The sequence below is a fragment of the Talpa europaea genome (assembly GCF_964194135.1).
Source record: "Talpa europaea genome assembly, chromosome: 11".
Taxonomy (NCBI): Eukaryota; Metazoa; Chordata; class Mammalia; order Eulipotyphla; family Talpidae; genus Talpa; species Talpa europaea.
In genome coordinates this window covers 1,600,862-1,623,541 of record NC_140078.1, presented here as the reverse complement: position 1 = coordinate 1,623,541, position 22,680 = coordinate 1,600,862, and the positions used below count along the sequence as shown (strand labels likewise).

Sequence of the window (22,680 nt, the reverse complement as noted above, 5' to 3'; positions counted from 1 at the left end):
ACTGCAGCGTTGGAAGAGAAATAAACACGAATCCTAGACTCTCAGCTGAGGAGAGACATCTCCTGGGGACAGGAAGGGAGGAAAGAGCAGCAAAGAGCATCCAGGTTAGCTGTGGGTCCTCAGGGAGGGAGGGCGTGGAGGAAGGTGCGCAGACCACGCCCATGCCTGCTTCCCTGCCTCCCCCACTGCCCGTGACAGCCAGTGCAGCCAGTGTGGAGGGCCTGGGCGCAGAGGCCCGGGCGGAGGGTGACGGCACCTGCCGTGGAGCTGCTGTGCGTGACCGAGTCACATGCTGTCTGTTCTGGCGGTGTCTGCGAGCACCTCGGTCCGGGATCCGACACCCATGGGCACTACCCCCCTCAGAGGCCCCCTCTGTGGCACCTTCCCCCAAACAATCCGTGATTGTTATGGGGGAGTCCTTTCCCCCTCACTTAGCTGTCACGCGCTGCCGGAGGCTCCTGATCTGGGTGATCAGTAACAGGCGGGCGGCTGCACCACAGCCGACTTCGTGGCAGGTGAACTGTGGACACTGAGAACAACCATTTTATTCCTGGCATTTAGCTAGAGGATTCACAAGCAGAATGCAACCTCCGCAGAATCTTCCGGGAGGGTCAGTGGTCTTGGCACCGCCAGCCGCTACTGCAGGGAGAGGCTCTCTCTCCCCCAGAATAACTGCAGCCTCCAGCCAGCCGAGCCGAGATGCAAATTCCTTCTGTAGCTGCCGCGGTTCTGCCTGCCACCGAGGTGGAGGCACCGTGATCGGGCTGATTCCCACGGAAAATGCTCGAAAAACCTGTGGAAACCCGCTTTGTCCTTGGCCACTTGAAAGACAGCGTGAGGAGCCGGCAGTTCAGTGTCGGGGAGAGCCTGATGACGACCCTGAGGGGTGGAGAGACCTTCTTTCTGAGTGGTTTTAGGGAAAAACAGACAAATAAGAGGTAGAGGCTTATGAGGGATCCGAGCCAGCTCATGCGAGGAGCCTGTGCCTTCTTAATGTCAGAACGAGGAAAGCGGGTGAGGCTGTCCCCCCCTCTTAGAAATAAACAGGTACTTTGGACAAGGAGGGGATTTCGTTCTTTGAGTAACGAGGGCTGAGCCGGCCGAGACCCGCTGCGGGTTCTCAGGCAGGCGTTGCTCTGGTGGAGATCAGAGGCTTCCTGACTTAGGCTGTTCACATTTTATAGAGCGCTAACCAGAGGCCCCAGCGCCTCCTGGCAGCGACAAAGCCAAGTAAATAAGAACAATATAACCTTTAAAAATCCATTCTTTCTGCGCGGCCTTGCCTGGCAAATTTTGAGTCATTTAGCAGAACCTGAAAACTCGGGTTTTCATTGCTGGGAAAACACGAAGCTTCCCAGGCGCTCACAGGGCTGTTTGTCGCCCACAAATTTCCCATTCTGGTGACCTTTTGGACTTGAGTTTTTGTCTTCTTGACACTGAAGCAGCCAATCAATGTGGTCGAAAGTTCAGTCCTGAAAAGGCAGGACAGCCGGCCGGTCGCCTGAATATCTGAGGAGCCGCTGGCCGGCCGCCTCTGCCGACCCCGGCACGGCCCGCAGGGAACTGACTTTTAGGAATCGGAGGGCACAGCCCAGAAGCCGGGAGGGCAGGCGGCCGGGGCGCGGGGCTCTGGCCCTCCCTGCAGCGGCGTGGGGAGGAGGAGCAGCGCAGCTGGTCCCCGCAGGCAGGGGAGAGGGATCTGGAGTCGGGCTGGCTGGTGCGGGCGGCCATCTTAGGAGTGAGAGGCAGGCGAGCACCTGCCTTCATTGTGTCTGAGGCGGCAGCCAGCTCGCTCCAGCCAGGGAGAAATAAGTGTTGCTTCTACACAAAAGGAAAAATGTCCACAATTCAGTTTCTTGAAAAAGCTGCCTGCCACAGCCTCCGCGCCGGGGTTAGAGCATCCGTCTTCTCTCCTTGCTCAGGCTAGGACTTGCCCCTGACCTTGCCAGGGGGTAAGTCGGCAGGGGCAGGGGACTCCTTGACACACCCCCTCCTGATTTGGGGTCTCGTTTCTTCTCTTTGCAAACATCCAAGAGCAAAGCACGACGTCACCCCCAGATACTGTTTCTAGCCGGCCCCACTTGCATTCTCTTCGGGGTGCAGGCAGGGCAGAGCGGCTGATGTGTTCAAACCCCCAGAACCCTTGGCCTCCATCCTTTATTTTAGTTACAGTCACAGGACTTTGAAAATGTGTTTTCAGCAGTGTACCACATACTGAGGATTGGGGGATCAAGAATGGATGACTTAGATTTACTAGTAGTCCCATTAAGCAGACCTCAGAATTCTAATCACAGGGCTTCACTGGACAAATCGATGTCGCGTTTCTGAAAGGAGAAGAGTGTCCGCTGGGTGATTTCACAGAATTGTCAGGGTACGTGGGGACTCGAGGACCAGAAATTAGTGTGATTTTCTTTGTCCGGGGTCTGCCTGCTGCGAGGAGCTTTTTCCCTCCACTTGCACATTTGCCGTCTTGCCTTACGCGTTTTTAGAAATCGCGTGTATGTTCTTTCTCTCAAAATTGCTTCTACCTTTGGCATCCATTTTAGAAACTGAATTTTGCTGTAGTGCTCTCCTTAGCTGTCTTCTCAGTGCTTCTTCCCCTCCTTTTCCTCAGCTCTTCCTCTCTGCCTGTGCACCCTCAGTAAATCTACACAGATCGAGCCGACAGGGTATTATGCCAGGTTGAGGCAAATGCATTTCTTTAACAGATTGAAGAATGTACGAGATAAGTGAATATCCAGGTATTTTATGTCCCGGATGGAGACGTTGTGTCCAGGAAGCACAGGCTTAGGTGCAGTGTGTTCTTCCCATTCTGCCCTCATCTAACTCGAGGCAGCTCACTGAAGGCATGGATTGCGAATAAGTACCGATTTGGTGACTAGAAAGTGGCATGTGCAACTTGCTTTTGAGGCTGACAACACCTTTAGGTCTGCCTGCTCTGGGCCACCTGTGGTGTGGGCTGATGACATCATGATCAGACTTTGGGGTCAGTTAGGGCTCCTGGAGGCTGTAGGTGCTCTGAGTATGTGCTCTGACAGGCACATGTCCTTGGCACCCCGCTAAGTTTCCTGTCAACTTTCTAAGTTTCCCCACTGCTCTGCTTTTCAAAGCAGCTTTGAGTTAGCTGACACCTTCACCCATGTGAGTGGGAAGCATCTAGTCTCCAAAAAGTGGGGGGTCTGGCGCCATCAGAGCCAGCTCTCTACCCAGCAGCCACGTTGCACCCTCTTGCTAGAAGATAGGGTTCTGGGGTCTTTGGGGTTGCAGGGGGCGGTGTGGACCAAGGAAAGTTGCTCTGGTGTCCACCGAGGCTGGATACAACACAGCCTAGCACCCTGCCCTCTGCAGACCAGGGCAGCCTGTAACGTTCAGGGTGCCCCCCCACCGGCCTGCTGACATCGCACCAGCCCCACGGCGCTCTTACACTGGCGAGTTCCCACCTTCACAGGTGACTGCTGATTTCTCACCTGGTTGCTCCTGGGACTCAGGGAGACCTTTGCTCCGGGGCCCTCCTTCCCGGGGCTCCAGCCTCTGCGAAAGGCTAGGTTGCTGGAGTTTTTATTTCTTGGTGTTAGGTCACTGCAGCCCTGGGATAAAAATAGGTGTAATTAGTATGTTAGAGATTAGACTCTGCATTTCTAGCTTTGTGCCACTTCCTCTAATAATACCAATTTTGGTGACACATTTCCTCGAATCCCGGGCTGGCTTCGGTTGCTAAAATCCTCAAACAGCAGATTATAGGACGGACCTGTTTGCTTTTAAAACCTAGAAGGGCTGGGCCCTGATTAGATCTCCCCACTCCCGCTTTCTCTCTCCCGCCTTCCAACGCCTGTCTTGATTTTCTTGTTTCGTGTTTAGGGAGCAGTGACTTCACTCTCCCCCAAGGCTGGTTTTTTTGTGGCAAGCTAAGCAGACTCGGTCTTCTGTGTCTGTGCTCCTGGCTGCTCCAGAGTCCCCACAATGGTGGGTGGGGGGACGTGAGTGAGGCACCCCCTGTGTGAGCCGAGCAGGGCACCCATGGGCCCCACCTGTTACCTGAGCCAGGCTTCAGAATTCGGCCACGAGGGCCACACGAGAGCCTGAGCCCAACAGGAGCAGGTCGGTGATTCCCGTTCCTCAGAAGCATCATTCTGGGGTCTTGCCGCTCACCTCTTGCCCCTTAGGGGAGCTCGTGGGGGTGGGGGTGTAATTGTAATTTGCTGGGCTCCCGGGATTCCCCAATTCTGTCTCTCTAAGACCATGTCTTGTACTGGGGGGGGGGGGCGGGGGACAGGGAAGTCAGGCTTCCTTCCTTCCTCTTGTGTCCGTACCTGCGCGGCAGGTGCTGCTTTCTACAGGTGGGCGGCTTCAGGTCTTGCCTCTTCTCGCGGCAGCTTGAATTAGCCTCCACCCTTGGTGAGTCTTAATTTACAATTAAGGGCTGAGAGGAAAAAGTTCATTAATCAGATCTTCTCGCTTATGTAAATGGCCCCCCAAAGCCACACACCTTTTTCATCTGCCCCCCAGTAGCTGCGCCCGCGTCACCTGGGTCGCCTGGTCTGAGCTGCGAGGCGCTCTGCAGCCGGCGGTGGCGCGGTGCAGGGCGCTGGCAAGCTGGCTCCCTACCTTAGGAAAGAAAGCGGCTATATTTAGTCTTTAAAGCAAGCCTGCTTCGTGTTCTTTGTAAAGTCAGCGACATTCTTTCCATTTTTTCGGTGTAATTAGCACAAAAGGAGCGTAATCTGAGAAGGTAGGAGAGACTAGAGCCACCGAGAGACAGGAATGTTCAAGAAATCGGGCAGAGGCCGTTTTCCCAGCGCTGGGCGGCCCGCAGGCCCGGGACGTGGCTGTGGGCAGAGCCGAGGTCTGCAGCTTGTAAAAACATCTCCTTTTCATCTGAGCCCCAGACTGCTTGCACATGCTCGATGCTTTGGCAGGATAGTTTCCCCCCTCAGAACTTCCAGAGGTCAGCAAAGACCGAGAAAGCCACGGTGCCGCCGGGCCGCTCACAGGCCAGGGGGCGTTGGTGAAGGCGCCGGGCCCTCGGCTGCCTTTGGACCCACTGGAGGCTGAGTAGGAAGGAGCAGGGGCGCCGGGAGGGGAGCCCCGTGCATGCAGGAGGCCCCTCCCTCATCTAGAAGCCATGCTGTATGTGCCCCCAGGGTGTGCTCCCCTCCAAATAAAAACCCAGGGAAAGAGGTGGAGCCAAACTGTAGTGACACGTTTCCCCCCTTCAGTCTCAGTGCGTGTGGGCAAACACGGAAAGACGGAAAGGTACCGAGATTTCTAGATGAAGTAAACGTGTGACTAATTATGTCACATTAATTGCTTAATTCAGGGTTTACCAACAGCAGACGGGAGTGGGCCTGGAAGGGGCCTTTCAGCTGCGGAGGCGACCGGCAGACGGGCCTGTGGCCCCTCAGAGCCCCGACTGAGCTGTCCCGAGCCGGGGCTGGTAACCAACTGCAAGGCTGTTTGCAAATGGTCACCCCCGTTTGCTTGGTCGGTGCATGAGGTAAAAACCTAAGACGAGAAGTTCTGCTCAGCAGTTGTTTTGCTCGTGTGTATGCACACCAGCCACGCTGAGCCGAGAGAAACTTATTACCTGATTCATTCTGAGTCTTCAACGCTCCACTCATTGTATGGGGCTAAATTCCAAGGATTGAAAACAAAGCGAAAAACTAAAATCTTTCAAATGAGCCTTTAAAGGGCTTCTTTGATCGCAGGTGATCTGCTTGGACCCCTGCCATGCTCTTGGTTACCCCAACTTTTCTCCCCCCGTTATTTTTTTCAGTAAGACATTGGATCAGGGCGTCCTTTTAATGAGGGACCTTGTAAATAAAAGCGAAGGTCCTTGAACTAGCCCTCTTTGAATTATTCATCATCCTGGAGCCCAAGCTTCAAGTTCTGAGCCGCAGTTTTCCCATCACCTTAGTCTTCACAGATTTCCTCCCCAAAGAAAGCAAAAGTTTAGGGACATCAACATTCCCACTCAGGAGTCAGGCCATCTTCCATCTTTTTGCTGCTGCTGTGGTTGGTGTTACCCAGTTAAGATCTCCAGGGAGTGGGTCCATTGGCTGATGTCACCATGCCCCCCAATCCAAACTGGCCACCTAGAATCTTCAACCCAGCCTAACAGGTGCATTCTGTTATTTAGGCATAAGTTTTAAAAGGAACAGAGATGTGTGTGCTGTCTCTTTATGATCGTTTTCCCCTTTAAGGTAGACGATGGCTTTGTTAAAAGTCCACACCCACCCACATGGGGGTGCCGGGGATAGTGTGAGAAAGGCACTAGTGGTCTTGGGGACTGGGCCTCCCTGGAAACGGGAAACTCCTCTCAGGGATGGGACCCCCACCCCCCCATCCCGAGTCAGGACAGCTCTGTCTGCTATGGTTTTAAATAGATGCTTAGCTGGTGTCTCCAAGCCATTGACTCAGGACATTGGGTCCAGACCCATCAGCCCACCTGCCCACACATTCTATCTGGACGAGAGTATGTTCTGAATGACAGATTATCTTTCCATCCATTGAGAGAAATTAAATAGGGGAATTTCATATGGTCCTGTAGTTCATTCCTTGATCTCAAGTCTTCTGATAGGAAGTATCTCCTAATTTGCAAATCAGGTTTGTTTTGAATGTAAGTTTAGGTGGCTGAAGTTACTAACTAGTGAATATGACAAGAAAAAAAAAATGCCTTGGGTGATGGCTATATTAGATTCTTCAGAACTTTTACAGTCCTAAGTAACAGAACCTTCTTATCAGGGATTCATTGGGATGAGGAACAGAAAAAGTAAAACCTGCTTTCATCCTCTCTCTGGCCAAGGTCGAGGTCACACTCACTCCGTGCCCAGTGGGGCGCATCCAGCATGGCTTCCAGAGTGGCTTCATTTGCATTGAGTCACATTCAAACTCAAGAGCTGTTTCAGTCATTCTATATAATTGAAGTGTAGGGTGTTCTTGAAAGGCGGAGCATTCTAGAAGTGTTACCAATGGCTATTAAAACCTCACAGCTAAGGTTACTGTTTTACTAGGGACCTCCTAGGCTTTTAAGAGAAAATTCTGACCATAGTCTCTCTGGGCTCTTGCACTGACCCCAACTAAGGCAAGGCCGAGAACACTCGTGTTCGAAAATCTGAATGACATCTTGATGATATTGTCAGCATTCTAAGCTAGTAGCGAGTCTAGTGCCTCTAAAAGTAGATAAGACGCTCTTTCTCCAGAAGAGGAAAAGGCCAGGAACACGCCTGCCCATAAATGTGACGTTTATAAGGCTTCCCACTGCCACCCCGAATTGCAAATTCCTTGTTGTAAAGTACGCATTGTTGGGAAGAAGCCCAGCGAGGGCATCTATCTGTGGAGCATGAGGCGCCGTTTCTTTAACCAAGTTGTATCATCATGTCACCCGGTGTTTCAAGAGTGTGTTACTGTCCCAACTTGCTGGCCTTGGCGTGAATCAAGTCACCTGAGCCTCTGCCACCCCCCACTCCCCCGCCCCCCCGGAGCTATTTTTCTACCTGGACCATACTGGTCCTGGGCCCCTGTCTGCAGCCTCAAGTCTCCACCCCTTCCCTCTCCCCCTGGGCCCAAGGAGAGGTCCCTTCCATTAGAAAACTGGTCTGGACTGTCCCAAGAATTATGCTAATGGATGGCTCCATTCTCAAGGCACAGACCAGGTGCTGAAAAGGTAATGGCCTATGAAAATAAATGACTAATTCCTGTAAAAAGGTCACACGCCCCGGCCTCCAAGTTCAAAAGCCTTTTTTTAAAAATTAAACTTTTAAGGCCCATGTAGGTCAAGTGCTAGACCGAAAACTGTAGACAGTGTCAGCTCCCCATGCCAATTAAGTAAAATCTCATCTTTCACTTTGTGTCGGGTGAAAACAGAAAGCAGAACCGACCACAGACGAGCTTGTGTTTCAGAGCCCCGAGTGTCGCTTGCTTACCTGTACACCCTTCGGTCCACCTGCTGTCATCTATTTACAAAGTAAATGTCTTATTTGTCCATCCGTGCTTGGTCATAATAAAAATATAGGTGAAACCTACACTTCGGGGAAAAAAAATAAAACCTTCAGGGCTGGCCTGCTTGCTAGGTTGGAAGTTGAAATAAAGCCTGACCTTGCTTCATACATTTCTAGGACAATAGTCCCAATTGTCCTTGCTTGGAACATGTGTCCGTATGTGACATGGGACTGCTTCAGTCCCTTCAAAGTTGGGGGGCCATAGCTCTCTAGAAGGGCGAGTCAATGCAGGGACCCCGGAAGTAGGACTCCTGGTCATGCTCACTATGGGGGTGTGCGGTGTCGAGGTGGTGGGAATGACTCTTGACCTTGTTTGTCTTAAATGCAACCCGCTCGTGTGCGGCCACATTGGCGGCAGAAGGAAGGCCCCGTGGGAGAGTGAGCCTCACCACAGTCTCGTGCACCAGTCTTTTAAAATGACAATCAATGAAGAATCTAATTCCACTGAGACATTTTTATTTAGTACAGAGAGCGCGACCGCTGGGCCCTGCCTTCAGCTAGTTTCTGTTCCCACCCGCGTGGGGGCCACTCTCCGCCGCCCCGCGGCCCGCCGTGGCCTCCCTGTGGGCCTGGCAGGCGGGCTGCCGGCCTTCTCCGCGTCGCCTGCTTTCCTTGGGTGGGAACTGGAAACCCACAGCACCGGTCCCTGTGAAGTTTTCTCCTTCCCCCAAAGAGGGTATACTTTGGCCCGCGCGTGGAGGGGACGCGGGGAGAGGACAGCCAGGCGGGCAGCAGCTGCAGGAGGGTCTGGCAGGCAGCGCGGCTTCCTGCTCGCCACTCCAAGTGTTCTTTGGTGACTTTGTCTGTTGTCCTTTCAGATCCGTAGAGAGCCCTTGTAGGATGGGGGTAGAGGAGCACCTGGAAGGGCCAAGAAAAATAATAGGTGATCTTCACGTCACACGTTTTCTCACTTAGCCCGACACGGCCGGGGGAAGCGGGATTTCAGCTGTCCCCGCACGGTCAGCAGCGACTGGCCATTGCAAAGACCAGACGGTGCAGCCCACCCGCCGGGGCCCCCGGGGGCGCTGGGACCGGCAGGGGCTTCCCGGCGGGTGGGCTTTCTCCCTCCTGCGCGCGCCCCCTCCAAAAAAGCAAAACTAATCAGAACACGCAAACTTTTCTTGAGTCGTGCAGGAGTGGGGGACGCGGGACGGGCCGCCCGGCGGGGCTTGTCGCCTCCCTCGGCCGCGGGGTCCGCTCCCCGCCAGGCAGTGGCCATGTCTTAGCCTCCTTGCCTCGCTGCCCCGGCTCACCTGCGCACAGGTGGGCGGTGTGGCCCCAACACGTACTGAATGAATGAATGAATGAATGAATGAATGAATGAATGACCGGGTCGCCCCGAGCCGGCACTCAACCAAGGTCCGGGACGCCGAGCGGCGGGGACTTGGGGCGCCGCCTCGCCCGTGCTCTCTCCTGCATCCTCGCGCGCGGCGAGCGCGTGTTTACTGGGACCTCAAACAAGTTCACGTTCAATAAACTACTTTTCCCTCTGTTGCAGGGGCAGCCCCGCGGCGCCCGGGCCGGGCCTCCGCCGCCCGCCCGCCGCCGCCGCCGGCCACTCTCCGGCCCGGAGGACGCCGGGCACCCCGACTCCGCCGCCGCGTAGCGTGTCCCCGCCGGCGCCGCGCGCCCTCGCCCCGCTCCAGCTGCGCCGCCCGCCCCGCGCCGGCACCTACCGCCGCGGGCGCGCGCCGCCGGGTGGGGGGGTCCCCGCGCGCGCCGGCCGGAGCCGGAGGTAAGAGGCGCGCGGCGGGGAGGCCGCGCCGGCGCACGCTCTGCACGCCGCCCAGGGCCACACCACTCTCCGAAAATCGGGAGGCAGGTCTGGGAGGCGGGGTCGGGCGCCCCCCGCCTTGGGCGCCCCCGCGCCCCGCGACGCGGCGCCCCCCGCGCCCCCCGGCCGCGCCCGCGCCGCCCGCACATCGGCCCGCACCCCCGGGGTGCGCGGCGCCCCGCTCCGGCGCGTCCCCGGCGGGCCGATTTTTCGGCTTCCCCTTCGCTTTATAGGGGCCGCCGCCGTGGGCCGGTCCGCTCGGGCCGGGCGTCATCGGCGGGTGAGGCGCGCGGCGCGCGGCGGGGACTCTCAGTCGCGTCGGCACCGCGGAGCGGGCTGCGTCAGGTGGCCGGCCCGGCGCTGTCCGCTCCCCGCTGGCCCCGGCTCGGGCTGCGGCGCGGCTGCAGGACCCCGGCGGGGCGGCGGGCGGCGGCCGCGCGCGGGTGCGCCCCGCTCTCTGTAAGTCCGGCCGCGCTCCGCGGGCGTGCGAGTCCCCGGCGCGGGCGACACCGCCGGGCCGGGCCGGGCCGGGCCGGGCCGGGCCGGGCCGGGGCAGCGCGCCCTGCCCCGCGCCGCCGGGCGCCCCGACCCGCTCTTTTCTCTTTTTCCCCGCGGCCGCGCGGGCCCCGAGCCCGACGCCGAGCGCCTGCGGGGAGCGGCGCGCGCGAGCCTTCGCGCCGCGGCACTTTTCTTTTTTGAGTTGTTTGACATTTCTCGGGGCTTTTTGGTTCCTCGCTGTCGCCGGGTGCTTTTTGGTGCGCGCTCGCCCCTCTGCCGTCGGCTCGTCTTTTTGGCGCCCCGTCCCCGGCGGCCGCCGCCCTCGGCGGGCCGGGCCGGCGCAGCGCGGATCGCCGCGGAGCCCCCGACACGGGGCGCACGGGGGCCGGACAGCCCGAGGCCGGGGGCCAGCAGGGCGCCCCGCGGCGGCCCCGCCAGCATGCTGAGGATGGCCCTGCGGATCCGAGCGCGCGCGGCGGGGAGCGAGAAGCCGCCGGCGGCTGCCGCCGAGGGGGCTGCCGAAGCTGTGGCGGCGGCTGCGGCGCTGGCCGAGCCGAGCGCGCCGCCCGCGCCGCGGAAGAGCGGGACCCCCGGGACGAGCGGGAGCCCCGCGACGAGCGGGAGCCCCGCGAAGAGCGCGCCCCCCGCGAAGAGCGCGCCGACGCCGGCGCCCGAGCCCGAGCGGCTGCTGACCGACAAGGAGCGCAGGAAGCTGGAGAAGAGGCTGCGGGAGCAGCGGCGCAAGGAGGAGAAGGCGCGCGACAAGGAGCGGCGCCGGCGCGAGAAGCGCGAGAGGCGCGAGAAGGCGCAGGAGCAGCGGCAGCAGCAGCAGCGGCCGCGGCGCGGGCCGGGAACCGACGCCCCGGGGGCCGCCCGCGCCCCGGGGGCCGCCGACGCCGCCGCCAGCGACGCCGCCGCCGAGGGCGGCGCGGGGGGCGCCGGCGGGGCCGCCGCGGGGGGCGCCGGCGGGGCCGCGGGCGCGAGTAGGGCCTGGGCCGCGTGGGGCGCGGACTCGGGCTCCGAGGACGACGCCGACTACTACCGCGCGCCGCGCGTGGGGGGCGTCGTGTGGCGGCCCGGGCCGCGCAAGGCCGGCGCGCTGAGCGCCCCGCTGCCGCTCGTGGTGCTGCTGGTGTTCTCGGTGCGCGGCCCCTCGTGGGCGCTCAGCCTGCTGCTGCGCCGGCGCGCCGAGCGGGGCCGCGGCTGCGGCTTCGTGTTCGGGGCGACCTGCTGCTTCCGCGTGTTCCTCGGCTGCGCCTTCTTCTCCTACCTGGGCGGCCGCGCCGGGCGCAGGGGCCGCGCGCGCCCCGGGGCCGGCGGCCCGGGCCCGGGCGCCCCGCGCCGGGGGCGCGCCGAGCGGCTCATCTAGCCGGGCCCGCCGCCGCCCGCCGCCGCCGCCCCCCCGGCCCGGGCGAGTGTGCTGGGGCGCGGGCGCGGGCCCCCGCCGCGCGCCCCCCCGCGGCCCCCCGCGCGCGCCCCCCGCCCGCGCCCGCGCCCCCCGCCCCGCGCCCCGCGCCCCGCGCCGCCCGCCCCTTCCGCCCACCCGGCCCCGGGGCGCCGGGGGGGCCGCGGCCGGGGGGTGGAGCGTCGGCGCCGCGCGAGGGGTCGGCCCCGGCCGGGGCCGCCCCCCCGGCCCGCGGGGGCCCCGGCCGGGGGCGGGGGGCGGCGCCCCGGGCCGGCCCGGGCCGGCGCGGGCGCGGGGACCCCCGCCCGGCCGCGCGCGCCCCCCCGCGCCGCCCTCCCGCCGGCGCGGCCGCCCGGCGGCTCAGGCCGCCGCCTCCTCGCGCCGCCCCCGCGCCCGCCCCCCGCCTCCCCCGCCCGCCGCGGCGCTTTTGGGTCGGGGCGGCGGGGCCCGGGCCGAGGCAATAAGAGCGGCGGCGGCGGCAGCGGCGCCAGCAGCTCCCGCGGCTCCTGCTCTCGCGCGCCTCGCCCGGCGGCGCCTGCGGCCCCCTCGGCTCCGGCTCGAGGGGCGGGGAGCGGCGCGCGGCCCCCGGCCCGACCGCCACCGCCAGCGCCCGCCCCGCGCGCCCCGCGGCCCGCCGCGCGCCCCCGCCCGGCGCCCCCGGCCCGCGAGAGGCCGCCCGCCCGCCCGCCCGGCCCCGGCCCCGGCCCCGGCCCCGGCCCCGGCCCCGGCCGCGCCCCGCCGCCGCCATGGGCTGCCTGGGGAACAGCAAGACCGAGGACCAGCGCAACGAGGAGAAGGCGCAGCGCGAGGCCAACAAGAAGATCGAGAAGCAGCTGCAGAAGGACAAGCAGGTCTACCGCGCCACGCACCGCCTGCTGCTGCTGGGTAAGGGCGGCGGGGCCGGCCCGCCGGCCCGGCCCGGCCCGCCCGGCCCGCCCGGGGCCCTCGGCGCCGCGCCCGCCCGCCCGCCCGCCCCCCATCCCCGCCCCGCGCCCCGCGCCCGGCCGCCCGCGGGCCCCGCGGGGCGCGAGGGGCTCCGGGGCGCGTCCCGCCGCCGCGGCCGGGGGGAGGGGCGGCCGGGCCGGGCCGGGCCGGGCCGGGCGGGCGGGCGGGCGGGCGGGCGCGCGAGGCCGCGGGGACAGGAAGCCGCGGGGACCCGCCTCCGTGGGGCGCGGGGGGGCCGCGCCGGGGCCCGGGGGGCGCCGCGGGGGGCGGGGGGCGCCGCCGCGGGGGGGGCGCGGGCCGTCGTGGCGCCGGGGCGGGGGGCGCGCGCCGCGGCGCGGTCGGGGCGCTCGGGCGGGCGCGGGGGTGCGGCCGGGCCGGGCCGGGGACCCGGGCGCGGGGCCGGGCCGGGGCCCCGGAGCCCGAGCGCCGAGCGCCGGGGGAGCCAAGTGACACGTCATTTTTACAGTATGACCTTATTTTCCCCTCCAGACGCGCAGCTCGCTCGAAAGAGACGAGAATTCGCTGCGGCCGCGGCCCCCCCGCGGGGCGCCCCCCGACAGGCCGCGGGCGCGCGCTCCCCGCCGGGCGGCCGCGCTGGGGTGCTTTGTGCAAAAAGGGGAAAAAAAGGACATTCAGAGCAGATAGCGCTGGAAAATGACATTTGTCTGGAAATGGCTTCTTGGTCTGGAAATGGCGTGGCGGCGGCGGTGTTTGTCCTCTCGGGGGGAGGGGGCGCGGCGCTCGGGGGAGACTTTCTTTCCAGGTGGAAGGCGCCGAGGAGACACTAATGAGTTGTTTGTCAAGTGACATTTGGTTGTTTGGTTTGGGGTTTTCTCCTCTGATTGCGGTTTTTCGTCTTTGGCCAAAAAAAAAGGGGGGGGCCGTGGGGGGACTCTCAGGAGATGGCCTTCCCTCCCCTTTTTTCCTTTGAGGTGCTGCTTTGGGGAAAAAACAAAAGAAAAGAAACGTAACCTAAAAGAAAGGGTCGAGATGACAGGAATTCCACCAGCATTAATGAGCGTGGAAGTTTTCCACTTCCTCGGTGATGTGGGCCTCGGAGTTCATTTGTGAATTGGCGGGTGCAGACCTCGCTCTCGGTCACATCCCAGCCAAACAGCTCGATTATGAAGAATAAACGTGCAAAGGGCTGGTTTTTTTCTTCTGGTGGTGTCGGTTTTTTTGTTTGTTTATTTGTTTGTTTTGTTTTGTTTGTTTTCTGATGGGTCAAGTCTTTGTTCTCCGGGGTCCAGATTTATATAAAGCAGAAAATTATTACGTGAAAATAAGTCTTTCGGGTGCTTATGTATTTGCAATTGAAACAATCTCATGGTATCATGCTGTGGTCTTCTCTCAAACTTCCAAAAGTAAAATTATGCTATGTGAATATTAATATGCATCCAATTTGATTTCAAAGCATCAGCCTAGAACAGTCTAGAAGCCTCCCCAGGAAGGCTGCCTCGCCAGCTCCACACTCACTGAAAACAAGGGAGCTGCTAATAGACCTTAAATTTTTAACACCTTTGGTGCAGTGATTACAAAGTCTCCACTTAATTTGAGACTGTTACTCTGACACACCTTGCATCACTGTGGCTAACCTGCCCCAGGTGCTCGAGTGCGAATTGGCTACAATTTATCAGGATTTCTACAATTTATCAGGATTTCTTGACAGCCCCAACCGCTGGGCCTAAGTCAGTGACACCTTCTTTGCCAAATAATGCTCCCCCCCCCAACCGCCAAGAGGAGACTAATCAATACCCCAAGGTTTCTTTGTACCCCAAGGCCTTACAAATTGAGTGACCAACAGCACCACAAAAGCTCTTGCAGTAATTTTTCAGCCCCGTTCTCTGATTTCCTAAATGAGGAAACTGAGGCACTGGCCTGCTGGTGCCAGGAAAAGGGAGGGGTCCACATGTTGCCACTGCTGAAGTAAGAAAACTGGCAAGTCTGCTGAGCACCATGTAGTCTCCTCTTGGAATCTCTTAATAGTGCCTTGAATATTTTAATTTACGAGTCAGGTTCATTAAGATCGAGTGTTTGCTTTGAAATCAATGTTTCTGTGGAAACTAATTTTACCTTTTGCAGATATTGATCACAGCCTCGTGAAAAGGCAAGCGAAGGAGGAATGCTTTGCTATCTGGGCAGTAAAACAAAAAGATTAAAAGTGAAAAAGAAAGAAAAAAAGGGGGGGGTTAAAACCAAACGGGTTTGTGTGGGAGGAGGGCAAAAAAACTTCACAGGGATTACTGGGAGAGACCGTGCATTTGCAAACAAGAAATTAAAAAAAAAAAAAACAAACCACCAACCAAAGCCATCAAGCAATCCTCCTTCTAGCCGGGTGGAAATGTGTTTCTCCTATAAACTGTATTTTTACAAATGAAAGGTGATTTAAAATGGAGGCATGTGTTTCTTTAATGGGGAAGGGCTTGGGATATTTGAAAAATCAGTGGTTTCCAGGAATATTTTTCCTTAGGATGAAAATCTTGCCCTGCTCATACTCTCACAGTTGCATGTTAATAAGGTGGTTCTCCAGCCCCATTTGATATTACAGTGTGTTTTTCGAGAAGATGACAGAAAAATTGATGGTCTCCATTTTCCCCTGCAAACGTGGTGGTCCTATCCAGAGAGAATTTATCTTTAGAAGGATACAATTTGCAGGGGGAAGGGGGGGGGGTGGATCGCATGCAATGGTGCAGTTTTAGGGGGAGTGAACGCGGGATCCAGTCTTTGTGGCTGGGGGAGGGCGGGAGCGCGCTGCGTCAGGACGAGCAGACTGCGGCTGGGCATTGTTTGCGAATCCTGGGTGTCTTAACCATGAAACATCCGACAAACAACGAATTATGTGGCATCTACACTGATGGGGACGTTGTCCCGGGGAATGGTCACGTTCCAAGGATTCAGTTTCACGGTTTTTGCTTCAATTTTCAAACTCCCCCCCCCCCAAAAAAAAAAAATTGCGTCATTCCTTCTGGGCCCCTTGGCTTCCCCACCCTGCAAATTTTCAAACAACCCAAAGGGGTGGGGGCGAACCAAAACCACCAACAAAACACCAAAACCTTTCATTCTTGTTATTCGGATGGTGAAATGCTGCAGGTCCACCCAGAGCTGGACTTTTTATTTCATTTCTCTGCGTCGAAATGGCCAAGAAAATGGCAAGCCTCTTATTTTGTTTGTTTGTTGCGTGTGGCTTCTATGGAGAACACAGTCCTCTCCCTGCCCAAAGTGTGTGCAATGCCTCCTCATAACCTGAGACTTACTTTCATTTTCTAGGTGCCGGAGAATCTGGTAAAAGCACCATCGTGAAGCAAATGAGGATCCTGCATGTTAATGGGTTTAATGGAGAGTAAGTGTCAAATCTGTGAAGGGCGAGGTCACACATTTTTACTAACCTTTAGGAAGTTTAGGTAGGGTGTGGGGCTGGGCAGCCAATTCTCACTTAGCTTTTTCAGCTTACATACTAGAAAACCCTGGGCAGAGCGTTTTAGGGATTCCCCCCTCCCTGCTCTTAATCGTTGGTGCAGAAGCTAATAATGATAAATAATCATGCCCCTGCGTTGTCGAGCTCTCCCCCTTCCCTAGGAAATCAGCGCCTGGTTGGCCCCGTGACAGGTTTGCCGCAGTGAGTCTCCAACATGGCTGACACCGGCCTTGGCCACCCCTTTGTAGGCGAGGACGCTGACCGCTGCAGAGAGGGGTCCCCCACCCTGCGCTAGATTCTAGCGCAATGCGCCAATGCAGGATGCTGGGAACTCTCAGGGCGACGGTTTTTCCGTAATCCCACCTAAAGCGAAGTTGCAAGAGGCGGCCCTTGTTAATAATTCCTTACTTCCCCCCTTGGAATTAACATTAAGGGCAAATCATTGTTTCCCTTTTTTAAAAAAAATCAATAGTGTTGCCTAAAAAAAAGAAAACAAAAAAGGAAACCTGTAGGTGGAGGCAAGACCCGAGCTGGCCCTGCGGGCCAGGCCAAGGGGCACTTTTGCCTTTGAAAAGTCCTTGCAGGCCCTCGGGCCAGCGCCCGGAGACAAATACCGCAAGGGGCAGAAAGACGGAGAGAGCCCGCTCGGGCCGGGGCCGCACATGGGGTCACTCTTGCCATGAAGAATTCTCCCGCCTGGAGTTGATTGGGAACGGGGCAGTCCTTGGCAGTCCCTTCCTTTTGAGAGGGGGCTGTTGAGGCAGGGGAGTGCAGCTTCATTCCCTAAGCCCCCCCCCCCAACACCACCGGGATAAACCTCGCTCCCCTAGTAAGCACCAGGGGAGTACAGATTTAATCACCTTTTGGGGGTGACTAAAAGGCAGTCTTTATGGAAAATTCTAGAATTCCTTAGATGGAGGGGGGAGGGAGAAAAGGATGACATCACCAGACAAATGGGCATTTTGGTTTAGAATGCCTTTTTTTTTTTTTCCCCTTGAACCTTGAATTCAGAAGGACACGGGCTATTTTACCACTTTTCTGAAGGCCTCCCTGTGCTCAACAGGCATCTATATGCTGTTAAGTCCGTCACCTTCAACTGTCACAAACCAATCCTGAAATCCCTAATTCCTGACACACCCTTCCCTAAAGCCCGCTCCAACCAACTGAGAGAGGGCCGTTGGCCAGAGGTCAGTACACAAAAGCCTCCACGCTGACTCTATGAATTGGTAATTAAAAAAAAAAAATCCCGCATAATATCTCCCCCTGTAATTTGGTGGGATTGCTTCTTCATGAGGCCAGTTAAGCTCAAATAATTGGACCACGTACCCTCTATCTAGATAAATATTTTGATTAAAACTGGACATTGCTAGCATTTTTAAAAGGATGCAGCAGCCGCTGTTTACCTTAGCCTTGTCCGATGGGCGATAAGACGGCCTTGAAATAATTGAAAGTTCTATCACCGGACAGATTGCCCTAATATTTTTTTAATTTTTAGAGAATGGCTCACTTCGGAGAATCCTGTCTGCACTGCAGACGAGGCATTTAAACCAGAGCTTCTCTTTTCTGTTTTCTTTTTCAAAAGGGGAAGCTGCCTTCCCAGCGTGCCGGCTTTGTAGGGGAAGCCATAGGTAGCCTGGAGGATGTTAAATTTAGCCCGTGGATGTAGCATACAGGGGAATTCTTCATGCGAGTGTGGAAGCCTTATTTTTATCTCGTCCACTGAGCCTCCTTTTTTCTTTTTCCTCACTGCGGTATTGCAACAAAAGTGGTTTCCTTCCTAACTAGGAATTCCCTACCAAGCGGTGTGACGTCCATCCACGAGAAGGGTGTTTTATGGGGCTCGGGCCTGCTCCTCACCCCCCTGCAAACGCCGCTTTGTTAGGCTGGGCTGCGCTATTAAATCCGCCTTCACTATCGGCAGCTTGCCGTGCTGATTACATTTTTAGAGTAGCGTGTAATATTAATCTGACCTTCAGAAATAACAGAGGTCAAACGCGGAGGTTCCTAACTCTGAGCTAACTCTTCCTGACATTTAGTGCCCCAACAAAAAAGTGCCATTAACATTGATGGAGCTACGCTAATCGATTACAAGTCAATTACAAAATGGCTCATCAATTACAAGACCACGTGGCCCGCTCTTGGCCAGCCGGGGCCTCCCGCTGCAGGTGGGGCCCTGCCTGGGACAGCCAGGCCTTGGGGGTCTTGGTGGCAGTGGGTTTTATTCTTTCCTTTAATGCTGCTGCTGCCTGGCGGTCCAAACCCAGTTTTAATGGATGGCAATTTGTGGGGACAAGTTATTTTATAAATAAGCATTTTCTAGATCGTCTCCCCGAGTGTGAGGAGGGAGAGGCCCTTCATCTCACCCCAGGAAATCCCGGGCATAAGTCACCCCGGCCCAAGCCTTTGTGTGTTCAGACCCGCCACTGCCAAGATTGAGGTCTGGGAGAATTAAGAGCCTTACGCGCTGCTATAGTCTCCAAAGAATTGCGAGATAAATCGGCGCTGTAGCTCCCTAATGCATGTACATTTAGTGCAAGCGCAAGAAAATAATTACCCGTCCCTCCTGCGCCCGGCCTGCGTCTCCAGGGGCCCCCGACGCCGCGGCGGCGCTGCGGGCGCTTCCCTGGACGGCTGCAGTCTCCGTGGACATTCCGATCTAGCCGGAGAGGGGCCTAGGACTGCGATCGGGATGGCGGCCCTTAGTTCAGGAATGTAGAGAGGCTGTGTGGGGTTTTTGTGGAAACGCGGTGCCTTGCAGATTAGGTGAGCTTTCAATCTCTCTTTAAAAGGGGCGGCGAAGAGGACCCGCAGGCTGCAAGGAGCAACAGCGATGGGTAGGCACATTCAAAAACAGAACAACTTTTTAACAAACACACACACATGAAGAGCATACTGGGAAACTGAGGGCCGAGGCCGGGCCGGGCCCGGCCCGCTGGAGGGCGGCAGCCATCTCGGTACCCGTGAGGGCAGCACCCCGGGGCAGCAGAGCCCGCCTGGCACTCGGGGGGCATTCCGCAGGCGTAATTAGGTCCAGCTGAGGGGGGGTGGGTTATAGATCTGAGCATAGACAATCAGCTTAGGGTTTTGAGAACTGATGTTTTCCCATATGGTTTCTGTTTTCCCCCCGTTTTCCATTTGAATCGGCTACTTGTTTTTAAAACTATCTACTAAATTCCGTCCACCCAGGGGTTGGTCTGATTTTTAAAATTTCAGACCTTTTTAGGGGAAAAAGGTTCCCTCTATTCGTGGCGGTGCTGCTGCGCCACCTCTTTTAATTTTGAGGTGGGCAGATAAAAGCCTCGGCACCGCGCAGAAGGTCATTATTAAGAATGATCTCGAAAAACCGCTGGTCTGTTATCAGTCATTCCAATCCCATGCATTTTATGCCAGCTAGTGGGTAGGAGAGGAACAGTGGCGGCCATGTTTTCACCATTTATGATCCGATTGTTCTCTTGGTCACGTCCTGCATCCCCGCCGCCATCACACGCACGCACACACGCATGGCAGGTAACCCGCGGGGCTCTGCTTGCATATTTAGTATGCAGCGAGGGAGCATCTAATTCTCGTGGGGACGCAGAGCCGGCTGACCTAGCCTTGGGGCACCTCAGAGAAATAGCTTCTGTGGCCGGGGAGGGGAGGGGCAAAGGATCTGGGGGTCGGGACAAAGTGACTGACACATGTTTGTTCATCTGTTTTTTTAGAATGTATTATCCCTAGATGATGATGGCTACAGTTTCTCATCTTCCCGGCTATGTCCCATCACACTTTGCATGCTGGATCCCCTTCTAGGCACTTCTAACAAGAATACTATTCTGTTGCGGGGGAGGGGGGATGGGCCCTACCACCTAACCTCTTAATGATAAGTGAAAAAAAAAAAAAAAAAGCACAAAAAAACCACAAAAAATAACCAAAAAATAACAAAAATAAAATAAAATCCCTAATTGGCAAAGCTGTAGTGTGACAATCCCAAAAAGGCATCTATGTAAAGTGAGTGATTGACAGTCTACTGTACCAAAAGTTGGCAGATATTGAGAGCTCTGACAAGTCCTTACCGAACAACCTACTGTGTGCTAGATGCTGTGCTACACCCTTGAGCCCTACTAATACCTTGCCTGCACCTTTCTCTGTGACTCTGTTCTACAAGTAAAATACAACTATTAACATGTGATAAATAAAAATTCTCTGCATGTTTCAGCAGTCCCTGTATCCTGCGTCTGTCTTCTGGTCTTCTGTCTTTCTTCTTTTGTCTGTCTTTTCCCACAAAAGCACAAAGATAAGGTGTAGAAGGGAATGAAACTTAGTAGGACAGAGCCTCTCCTACTACTTAGTCAGGCCTGGCGGGGGCGGGGGCGGGGGGGGGCTTTTAAACAGGGAGCCCCACTCAGCTGCTCTATGGGGCGGTTACCCTGTCCCAAGAGCGTCTCCAGCCCCCGCTCCAATTTTCTCATCAATCAGGACGCTCGCAATTGATACATATTTTGGCTTTCAGTGGGTTAGAGACATGAGGAATTGTCTCTGAGTCTCACAATCAATGTTAAATTCATTAAGTGATAGTAAAAACGATGATAAACCTGCCAGCCCCCAGTATAATATCTCCATCTACATAGTAATTGCTTCAATGGAAGAATTTTATGTTTTAGTATTACACACCCGAATTAGATTTCAGATTTCTATTTTAGCAGTTTTATGCTTGATCTACTCCCACACCTATTCACATACGTAGATGAAAACTGAACACGTTCTCAAAATATCCGTCTTTGAGCCTGGAAGTGCTCCAATTACCCTACTACCACGGGACCAGAATACCACACTGACTGAAAGAACCTCATTTCTGGAGAGACTGCCGCTTGCTCTGTGTGCATTTGGATATTTAATGCCCAGGCATATCTAATTTTACTATTGGGGGGGCCTTCAAAGCAGAGGTTCCTGGCTCTCTGCCCCCCTGGAAATGGAGCCTGTTTTTAATGAATGGGCATGGGTTTGCCCTATGGGATTTTGGGTCACTTTGAGCTCCCTGGAACGGGAGGGGCCACCAAGTGCACGTCCACAGACAAGTAGAAGGTCCAAGCGGACCGTGGGCTGTAGGGACAAGTCTGTACGTGACCCCACTTCCAGAAACTTGAGCTTTGGCTCTGCACCACAAAGCAGGAGAGCCCCCCACCCCTCCCCAGGGGTCAGCAGGGTGTTATAGTGTAGTGTGGGGGGGGCAGCTTTGGCCCAGGCAGGAAAGTGAGGCCCACATGTGGGGGCTGCAGCATGCCCCCTCCAACTGCTCCTAGGGTTCTCCTGACTCCCAAAGCTGCTTAAAAGGCTACAAGGGGGTTCCACTGGATGGTATCATCCAGTGGCCCCACCCTAAAATGACTACATGCTCACCACTGACAAGAACAGCACCCCTAAACCTTGTTCACGCCTCACTCCATATAAAAGCAGTGTCTGAAAAATCTGCCTAAAGCAGGTTTGACCCCAAAGAATGAGATGAGATGTCAGAGGCAAGTACATCTGGTGACATTCAGAAAATGAAGGGCCACACCCCCCCTACTGCCCCCCCTCCCCCGAATGAATAAGATGCTCAGGCAATAAGAGCGATTATAATTGAAAAAGGAAATGCCAGGTTGGGGGGGGTGGGGGCGGGGGCAGAGCCATTGGCAGGTGTGCACCTGAGCCCCTTCCCACCTCCTCCCTGTCCCCCACTAACTGCCCCGAAGCTGTACCTGCTATTAACCCCCCCCCCCGCGTTGAATGTCCTGTCCTGTCCTGTCCCGTTTTGCTCTCTGCCGCCGCTTACGTGATTAGGTGACTCCACCATAGGAAGGCCTCGCTAACTGGGGGTCTCATGAGATTTCTGAACAGTGGCACACAGGAGATAAGCACTGTCCCTCCCCCAGCCTAGGATTCAGGGGTTCTGCCTCAGTTTCCTCATCTTTGAGAGTTAACACTTAACTTCCCAGTGACCATGCTGTCACCTCCCAGGGCCAGCACACAGTAGGTGCACTTCGGTTATTCCTCCCCACTCAAAAGCGGGGTTTATACCCCCAGCAAGAGGTGATCCCCTAAAAATACAAAAAATACACACTGCAGTCTAACCCAGCCCCCTCTTTAAGGAGAACTGCTTCTGAAAGACGCACAGCATTGATCGATGCATTCAGATGCAGGCATTGTGTGGGGGTCCCGGTGACCCTGGCTAGCCTGTTACATCCAAGTCCAAATCCGCATTAAACAGTGAAACTTCTAACCTCCACTTACAGGGGCCCCCTCCCAACACAAGTCTGATCATAAAGACTGGGGAGCAAAACCTTACTCCCATTCACTCTGGGCGCCCTGTATATTAACATCACCCGCCAGGAGCACTGTCGTCACTGCTGACGCCGTGCCCTGGGTGGTGCCTCGGTGGGCAGACACAGCTGCTTAGATAAATCATGTATGACAACGCGATAAATAACAGGCCCCCCTGGGATCCATCACGATCCTGCAGCAGCATCAATGATGGGGGTCCCTGGGGGTGAGGACACCTGGGGACCAAGCCCTCGGTCAAACCCTCAGCCCCCTCATCAGGTACCCCCCCCCTCTAGACAGGGATGTTGATGAGGGCCAGGAGGAGCCTCTTAGGGAGCAGGTGTTTGGGGGCCTCCGCCCATGGGAGCCC

At 56.9% G+C, this 22,680-nt stretch overlaps 1 protein-coding gene across 6 annotated transcripts in view; it reads left to right on the top strand.

Annotated features, from left to right (window-relative positions):
- GNAS (GNAS complex locus) overlaps positions 1-22,680 on the top strand; it is a gene marked incomplete at its 5' end in the record, with an annotated part of 50,122 nt that overhangs the window by 21,405 nt on the left and 6,037 nt on the right. For 3 of the 6 annotated variants that reach the window (XM_084246438.1, XM_084246437.1, XM_084246435.1), the window contains 2 exons: positions 15,887-15,959; positions 18,824-18,868. In XM_084246438.1, coding sequence (XP_084102564.1) covers positions 15,887-15,959; positions 18,824-18,868 — 118 coding nt within the window. Of the gene's footprint in view, positions 1-12,420; positions 12,560-15,886; positions 15,960-18,823; positions 18,869-22,680 lie in introns of those variants that run through there. The other 3 variants (XM_084246439.1, XM_084246440.1, XM_084246436.1) reach the window with 3 other exon arrangements.